Source organism: Microtus pennsylvanicus, chromosome 2, assembly GCF_037038515.1.
Source record: "Microtus pennsylvanicus isolate mMicPen1 chromosome 2, mMicPen1.hap1, whole genome shotgun sequence".
Classification (NCBI taxonomy): Eukaryota; Metazoa; Chordata; class Mammalia; order Rodentia; family Cricetidae; genus Microtus; species Microtus pennsylvanicus.
In genome coordinates, this window is record NC_134580.1 from 4,804,953 (window position 1) to 4,813,697 (window position 8,745).

At 50.2% G+C, this 8,745-nt stretch overlaps 1 protein-coding gene across 6 annotated transcripts in view; it reads left to right on the forward strand.

Annotated features, from left to right (window-relative positions):
* Nucleotides 1–8,745, forward strand: part of Mroh1 (maestro heat like repeat family member 1) — a 70,606-nt gene that overhangs the window by 61,449 nt on the left and 412 nt on the right. For all 6 annotated transcript variants that reach the window (XM_075959646.1, XM_075959644.1, XM_075959649.1 and 3 more), the window contains 11 exons: nt 13–167; nt 3,618–3,783; nt 4,261–4,457; nt 6,325–6,462; nt 6,692–6,806; nt 7,143–7,289; nt 7,388–7,576; nt 7,865–8,020; nt 8,118–8,252; nt 8,327–8,429; nt 8,506–8,571. In XM_075959646.1, coding sequence (XP_075815761.1) covers nt 13–167; nt 3,618–3,783; nt 4,261–4,457; nt 6,325–6,462; nt 6,692–6,806; nt 7,143–7,289; nt 7,388–7,576; nt 7,865–8,020; nt 8,118–8,252; nt 8,327–8,429; nt 8,506–8,571 — 1,567 coding nt within the window. The remainder of the gene's footprint in view (nt 1–12; nt 168–3,617; nt 3,784–4,260; nt 4,458–6,324; nt 6,463–6,691; nt 6,807–7,142; nt 7,290–7,387; nt 7,577–7,864; nt 8,021–8,117; nt 8,253–8,326; nt 8,430–8,505; nt 8,572–8,745) is intronic.

Below are 8,745 nucleotides of genomic sequence, written 5' to 3' on the forward strand. Positions count from 1 at the left end.
TCCTGTCTGCAGGTACCTGAGATTGTGAGTGTGTTGCGAGCCAAGCTGCGGGATACCCAGGAGGAACACGTCCTACCGGCTGCCCAGCACAGTGTGTACCTCCTAGCATCTCAGCACTGCGAGGCAGTGGTATCCAGTCTCCTGGGAAGCCCCCTGCCCTTTGACAGGTACTCAGTACCGTAAGCTTGTTTGGTGGAAGCCATGCTCCAGCTCTGGGTGGAGTTGGGGGTGGTGTCCTGCATGCCTGCATGGCATAGTGTGTGATCTTTCAGCATCTCTCCCCTCTTCTGGACCCTAAATTTTCTGCATAAGTCCCCATGGACCTAGGCTTGTGGAAAAGGTGATTACATTGAAAAAGGCCCTACCTCTCAGGTACCCAAGGCATCTGTCCCTCTCCAGATGTCTTTGGATTATGGTTAAGACCCTTCTTGGGAGCCAGGTAGTGGTGGTGCATGCCTTTAATTCCAGCACTCGGGAGGCAGAGGTAGGCATATCTCTGAATTCAAGGCTAGCCTGGTCTGCGAAGCAAGTTCCATAACAGCCAGGGCTGTTAGAGAAATCTTGTCTTTAAAAAATAGAAAGAAAAAAAGAAAGAAATGAAAAGATCCTTCTTGGGCATAGCTGCTAAGCCAGGATTCCTATAGCTCTTCATGGTGGCCACTATCCTTAGCCTCCTGGCTGGTTCTCTGTGAGTCAGTAATTCACTAGAGTACTCCTCACTGTGAGCAGAATCCCGCAGTGACCACTGTGGACCTCTCTAGGAGCCTAGGAACTCTGCGTTCACCCTATAGCAACATCTTCCACCTCCTCACCAGCCTTCCTCTTCTCGCCAGCCTTTCTTTTCCAGCCTCCTGCCACCTGTTCTAAGAGTATGGACTTGTTGGTCTATCTTTCTTTGTAGTCTTTGCTGGGGGCAGAGGTTATCCTCGAGGCCACTACTGGACCAGATGGTATGGTCCCTACCTGTGCTGGTGCTGCCCCTGAAGTTAGGGCACAGGAAGCATATATCATTATCAGTTCTTGTTCTTACCAATCTTGGAGGCTGTACATTGAGAGTGGCTGTGTGTGTGTGTGCGCGTGTGCGTGCGTGCGCTTAGAGGCCAGAACAGAATAATAGGGTGTAGTGTCCTTTGGAGTTACAAGTGGTTGTGAGCCACCCCAAATGGGTGTTGGAATCTGAACTTGGGAAGAGCACCAGAGCCATCTCTCTAGCCCCTTGTTTGTTACTCATGTGTGGAGTTCTCATTTAGGTAACTTTACTGCAGTCTTCTCACTTCTCATTGAGACAGGAGTGTGCACAGGTGGGCCTGCAAATCCTGGTGCCTCTGTGGTTGTAATCTCATCTCAGACACTGCTTGGTGGCAGAGGAGGTATCCGGTCTCCAGGTCCCATCTACTCTTCAGCTGAGCCCCCAGTCTGCCTTCCGTGTCATGCTGCTGTTCTTAGGGGGGTTTTGCCTGATCCTGAGCTTTGCGAGTAGACAAAAAAAAAAAATTCTTCTGACTTTCTTGCTTAATATACTGCTCTTGAGATACAATGAAGTGGCTTGTTCTTACTGCTGTGTAGTATGGCTGTTTTTTTCTTTTCTTTCTTTTATTTATTTCATTTATTTATTTTTTGGGGGTTATTTTGTGTTTTTTTTTTCTAGACAGGGTTTCTCTTTGTAGCTCTGGCTGTCTCTGTAGACCAGGATGGCCTCAAACTCAGAAGTCCACCTGCTTCTGCCTCTTGAGTTGTGGTATTAAAGGCATGTGTCACCACCTGGCTATGTTTTATCAATACAATTTGTCCATTCCCAGAAGATGTTCATAAATATTTCTACCTGTGCTGTTAAGAAATAATGTTTTAGCAGTCTTTTATAGAATAGAGCGTAGAGTCTGTCACATGCTTATGCCAAATCTGTGTGCCAATACAGGACTTCATGTTTATAAATGATTGGGGAAAGATCAAAAGACATGTAAAGATTCAGATTCGTAGCCCACCACCATGCTCATCCCCAACATTTGTGATGTGCTGCTAAATCTAAGGCATTGCAAAAATTGTGAGGTCCAGCCGGGCGGTGGTGGCGCACGCCTTTAATCCCAGCACTTGGGAGGCAGAGGCAGGTGGATCTCTGTGAGTTCAAGGCCAGCCTGGTCTACAAGAGCTAGTTCCAGGACAGGAACCAAAAGCTACCGAGAAACCCTGTCTCGAAAAATCAAAAAAAAAATTGTGAGGTCCACAGAATCTGAACTGTTTGTGCTCTGGCCATTTTATAAACTTCTGGTCTTGCTTGGGTATTGGTGGGCTTGTCTCTGTGTGCAGCCAACCATCGGGTGACTGAGCCTGGCTTCAAGGCATGTTCTGATATGTATCTTTCCCAGCACTGGACATGACTCTGCCATGTAGGGGGTGTTTTGCTTTCTCACAAACTCAATGGTCTTTGGTCTTAGAACTTGGAGGATGATTCCAGTGGTATCTGTGAAATAATTTCACATTTCTGGCTTCTCTTGGTTGCTGTGGAGGGACCTGCCTGTGCCTATCCCAATGTCTCTGTAAGATGCAGTTTTCCCTTAGATGGATTCTCTGCATCTTGCTGGTGTCTTAGTCTCCTGTGCCTCTAGCTTTGTTTTGAGTCAGGGTGACTTCAAATTTGTTGTATAACTGAGACTGCCTTGAATTCCTGACCCTCTTGCCTTCACCTTTCAGGGCTGGGATGACAAGCATGTACCACTATACTTGCTCTCATCAGTTATGGCAGGTATTTCTCTGGTCTCTATTTCTACCTCTCTCATTCTGTCTTCTGAACTCTTCACTTTTTCATTCTGGTCTCAGACTCAGAGGTCTACCTCCTGGGTACTGGGATTAAAGGCACATACCAACATGCCTTGCTCTACTGTTGTGGTTTTTTTTTCTCTCTTCCCAAGGCACTGTTTCTCCTATTTGCTATATGACATATTGTGCTGGCATCAGTATGTCCACCAAGTGGGATATGTGCCTTATTTCTAACTGTTTGGTTCTCTTAATCTCATTTCTTACATTTATTTTTGTGTGGATGTGCATGCCCACAGAAATAAGGGCACAGGACTAGTTCTGGAGACTGGTTCTTTCCTTTTATCATCTGAGTCCCAAGGATTGAACTCAGATCGTGAGGCTTGGTGGCAAGTTCCCTTACTCAGTAAACCATTTGCAAATGAGGTTCATATCTCAGAGTTGCTACTTGTAGAGTTTCTAATTTCTAATAGACATTTTGAAGTTTGTTCTACATCTCTGCAGATACATGGGTATGACTGTTTCTAGTGTCCTGGGCATTGCCTGAACATTCTCCTCATGCCTCTTCCTTGTGTCCTTGGTCCTCTGACCGCATACTGTCCCTGGGGCCTGGGATGGCTACTCCCTCTAGAGAAGCCTAATCTTTGCTTCCCGCAGCTCCTTAGAGACCCTCCACTTCCTGCCTCAGGTCTTCTTACCGCCCTCTGCTGCCAGCTGTTTCCAGACCCGGGGGTCAGATCTCTCCCAGCAAGATCTGATTCTAGCATGTCTGAGCCTTGTGGAATTGTGGGGACTGAGCACAAGGCAGTGGTGGGTAGGGTGCTGCAGCCAGCAGTTACTCAAGATGCTTTTCTTTCCTGTTCCAGTCACACCTGTGCCCTGTGGCGGGCACTGGCTGTAGAACCCAGCCTCACCACTCAGGTCTTAGAGCTGCTTCTGGAGAAGATGAGCAAAGATGTCCCATTCAAGGAGAGCCGGGCCTTCCTTCTGGGCAGCACTGCTGACAGAGTAGCTACACTGCTTCCCCTTGCGGTGAGTAGGGACTTCAGGGGCTACCTTACATGCTACCCCTGCCCCCACGTGAGGCTTGGGTACCCCAAAGGCACCTGGCAGCTGTGCTGGGGCTCATAAAGACCAGCAGGTGTTAGCTCCCAAGGGAGCCCACTTCACATTTTATCCTTTGGAAAAAAAAAATAAACCCAGCCCAGCCACACTTTAAGCAATAAAGCAGCTGTGAGAATTTCCTCTCCCTTCTAAGGAACCAAGAACAGATGGCCTGAAATTTGTCCCCTTGAAGGCCACACTGTCCCTCTACCCTGCCTCATGCCCTGAGGACTAAGCTACACAGGGTCCTATCTACTCTATGGCTTCTTGGGCTCCTCCTGCCTCTCCCTGGGGACCCAAAACCTGAAGTGTACATGGGATTATTCATGCTAAGGTTGGACCCTGGAGTTAGGGGTATAGAAACCGCCTAGAGGGAGATGTGACCCTCTAGTGGCTCTGCCCCAGGCCACCTGTGCATTGTATGAGGTCCTGTCTGCCCCATCATCTGGAACCGTGGTACTGGAGCTCTATCCTCAGCTGTTTGTAGCACTTCTCCTACGAGTCAGCTGTACTGTGGGTGTCCAGCTGCCCAGAAACCTTCAGGGCAAGGAGCGGAGGAGCACCAGCCCAACCAAACCAGCCAGGAACCTTGATCCCTGCAGGTAATAAGGTCCTTGCCTGCCATCCCATGTGCATGTGTGGTGTGATATGTACAGTACTGGAGGCAGTGAGGGCAGAATGCCAGCTGCCTGGCCCTGAAGAAGACCCAAGAACCAAAATCTCTTTCTGCACAAGTTAGGGTAGTCAAATGTGACACTTAAATGTTTTTAATGGATTTCCAGGTCTATATATTTCCTGTACCTCCAGGGTGTGGTAGCAAGGTATACCATATGGCTGTCCTGGCTGGGGCTATGGAGCACTCAAGTGAAGTCAGACTGGTGCTAAGCCTCTGTATTGTCCCAGCAGTAACCTTGTACACATGTTCACAAACCCAGACAGGAGTTGCATACATACTCTGGGCATCTTGCTATCCAGGGCTGCTTTTACTGCTTTTACTGTCTTTACTGAGTCCTAGCTGGTTAGGGCAACTGAGGCAGGGTACTTGCTTATACTGGCAAGTCCTGGAAGGCCATGGTATCTGATTCCTACATGCTGGTGCTGGTCTTGTTCCATGCAGCCCCTTGGGCCAGTTGTTCCAATGTTATGCTCCTAGACTCTGAATAACGCCATATAGTCCTGTGTCTATCATGCCTTCCACTGAATGCTACCAGCTGAGGTTCTACATAGCATGCAGGCAAGGAAGGTCTGCCCTCTGTCTAGATAAATGGCTGGACACCACCTTTCCTCTCATCCTACTATATACCACTTGGCAGTCATAGCCTTCCCTACCCAACCCGTGTAGGAAGTAACCACTGCAGTTACAGGCTCACTGTAGCCACAGTCATCACCTTTTCAGTAGGTAAAACTTAACTCCTAGTGGGTCTTGTGTTATCCCTACTTCCCCAGACCACTTAGGTGGTGCCTCATAGACTCAGGAACATACAGAACATTATGGGGTTTAATGTGAATGCAAGTGTCAGGGGAAGTCAGGGCTATGGGACTGGAGAGCCATACATTTCTGCAAGGGGTATACCCACCTTGGTACAGAATCTTCTTCCCCATGGCAGAAGGGTAAATCTTAGCAGGGGCTAAATTCTAATTATAGCTGAGCTTAGGAAACAGCAGCACTAGGCCTCTTGCAAGAGACTGGAGTAGGTTCTTGCCACAGGAACTTAGAGAGCCAGTGGGAAGAGTCAGGGGATAGCCCTGCCCACAATGCCCACCCCCACTTTCAGTTGGTTGCTCTCGGATAATAGCTGAGCTGATATTTCATTGTGGCCTTACCTTAAGGATCTATTCAGTTTCAGTGAATTGGATATAGTCCTGTATGCCACCTTTCCAGAGGCCTCTGGGTCCTCAAGGTAGACACAGACTCTATCCAGGTCCTGGCTGGGGATGAACAGGTATCTGAGAGCTTAAAGGCTAAATCTGTGGCCTTTGTGTATAGCTTAATGGTTCTTTTTTTTTTTTTTTTTTTTTTTGGTTTTTCGAGACAGGGTTTCTCTGTGGTTTTGGAGCCTGTCCTGGAACTAGCTCTTGTAGACCAGGCTGGTCTCGAACTCAGAGATCCGCCTGCCTCTGCCTCCCGAGTGCTGGGATTAAAGGCGTGCACCACCACCGCCCGGCTTAGCTTAATGATTCTATATATTATCCTAGAGACTGGTAATGGCCAATCTGGCTAGCTCACCTCCAGGCCAAATGATTAGTCTTTCCCTTGAATCCATTTTAATCCTGATACCCACTGGCCTCTGAGCTTGCTCCTTTCAAGGATGATATGGGCAAGATAGGCCTGGGCAGCCACGGAAAGCTTTTCCTGAGTGTGCATGCAAGGGAGCTACACACGCAGTGACTGGCCAGCATTTGCTGGTCCTGGTAGAAAGGAACAAGGCAGACAAGCCGTCAAACACCGTCTATTCTACACACAAACAGCTCTGCAGTGGATGCCCTTCAGGCCTTGCTGCTCCGAGGTGGCAGTCAAGATGTGTTGCGGTGTGTGGAGCAGGAGGGAGGCTGGGAATTGCTTAGGACCTCAGCAAGGCATGAGGATGGAGTTGCCCAGCTGGCCAGGTAAGCAAGCCACGCCCTCTCCAGGGGACATGAGGGTGTGGGCCACACACACACCTGTCAAGAGGCACAGAGAAGGGGTATCCTGTGGGCTTGACGAGGGTAGAGTGGCGAGGGAATGCCTAAGGTTCTAGCCATGTGAGTGGGAGGTAAAGTGCCCCTTGGGTTAACACAGAAGCTGGTCTTGAGCAGTGGTTGGCCAGCTCCTGCCTTTTGGGACCTCCTTCCCTAGTTCCATGGCAAAGTATGCAGGCCCCCGTCTTCCTCTGGTGATGAAGGCGCTCGTGTGCACGCAGAGCAGCGTGTATGAGATCCAGAGGGTCACGACTACTGCTTTCCTGGCTGAGGTAGGACCCTCTGTTTTGAAATGAGAAGATGCTTTCTTAGAATCAGTGAGATGGAACATGGGCAGCTATATCCTACAGACAAGCTTGACCAACCCCAGTCTTTGCCAGAGCTTGCTTAGCCCCACCTACTAAAACCCTGCCAGGAATCAGCCAGGGTTAGGCCCTAGGTAAGGTCAGAGCCCCTGTTACCAGAGGCTGATAGCCTCTGAAGAATGGGAGACCAGGGTAGGAAGAGGCCCTCAGCTTCCCCCTTTCAGGAAACCTGTAGGCTACAATGTTTGGACCTAGGCTGGTGGGGGTCAGCTGGCACAATGGTCAGAGTGGCTCTGCTTCTAGCTACTCAGCAGTAATGTGGTCAATGATCTAATGCTCCTGGAGCCACTGCTGGACAACCTGACAGCCCGGCTGAAAGATTCAAGTGCCAGTGTACGGCGTCTGGTGCTTCGAGGTCTGGCCAACATCGCCTCTGGTTCCCCTGACAAGGTAGGCCAGCCCCCAGGAGATATGGTTGAGTATAAGGGGCATTCGGCTGCTTGGGTTTGCCTGTAGGGTGGGACAGGCTGAATACAGTGGTCTCCTAGGTGCGAGCTCATGGCCCCCAGCTCATGACGGCTATGGTCAGTGGGCTAGATGATGGTGACGAACCGCACAGTCTGGTGGCCTTGGAAGCTATGGTGGGCCTTGCACGGCTGCTAGATCTAGTGGAGCCATGGGACCTACGCTTGGTGCTGCTGCACACAACCATCCGCATCCGGCCCTTCTTTGACAGTGTAAGCTGTAGGACACCTGCAGTCCTATCTCTACCCTCAGCTAGGTCCTATAGCAGATGCCAGACACATCCTGAGGGAGTGCTGAGTTTTAAGATGTATGTTTACATCAGGTACTGCTTTGCTGGGCCTGGCTCCCCAGCCCCAGTGAACAGATCCTCTGTGTCAGCCTCCAACCTCCTACACTCACTATTGCATACCCACCCCCACAAGCCAAAGTAGGGGCTCAGATTGCATGCAGGTCTCCCTAGAAAAGGGGGCTTGTGGTGACATGGCTGCATCCCCTGCTAGGAAAAAGTGGAGTTCAGGACTGCATCCATCCGTCTTTTTGGGCACCTCAACAAGGCTTGCCATGGCAACTGTGAAGATGTCTTCCTGGAGCAGGTCGTGGGTGGGTTAGTGCCACTCCTACTGCATCTGAGGGACCCTCAGGCTTCAGTGGCCAGTGTGAGTGATCGTCGGGTTCAGGGGAAAGGGTGCTGGGCTTGGCATGATTTCCCTCAGGCCTGGGAGAACTTGGGCATAGCACTTCATTATATCGCAGGCCTGCAAGTTTGCCCTGTGCATGTGTGTCCCTCACCTGGAGTGTGCTGAGCTGGCAGCTGCCTTCCACAAGTACCTTCAGGAGGGCCGCAGTGTGCACTTTGGGGAATTCCTCAACTCCACATGCAAGCACCTGGTGAGAAGAGTGCTGTGGGAGACCCTGCCTGGGGTGGGCTGAGGACCCTGACCCTTGACTCTAGTGTTGTACAGATGCATCACTTCCCTGACTTGCTGGGCCGCCTAGTGAGCACCAACCTATTCTACTTCAAGAGCAGCTGGGATGATGTCAGAGCCGCTGCTCCCATGTTCACAGGTAAGCAGACCTTATTATTATCACCCCATCTCACCTCATGTTTGTACACTACACAGCTTTATCCCACCTGCTTCAGGGTTCCTGGTGTTGCATGCAGAGCCTGAACAGAAGCCACAGGTGGACCTGGAACAGCTTATTGCAGGTGAGCATGCCCCCAAATCCAGAACACATGGCCCTCTGCTGCATCCCAACCTTCCCATCTCTGTTTGGGGCTTTGCTGACCCTGTAGGCACCCGCAGGGACTAAGTGATTTTCCTGGATTTCAGGATTTTTTTTTCCCCTGTCACTGGTGACCTCATCGTCTCTAGTAATTCAC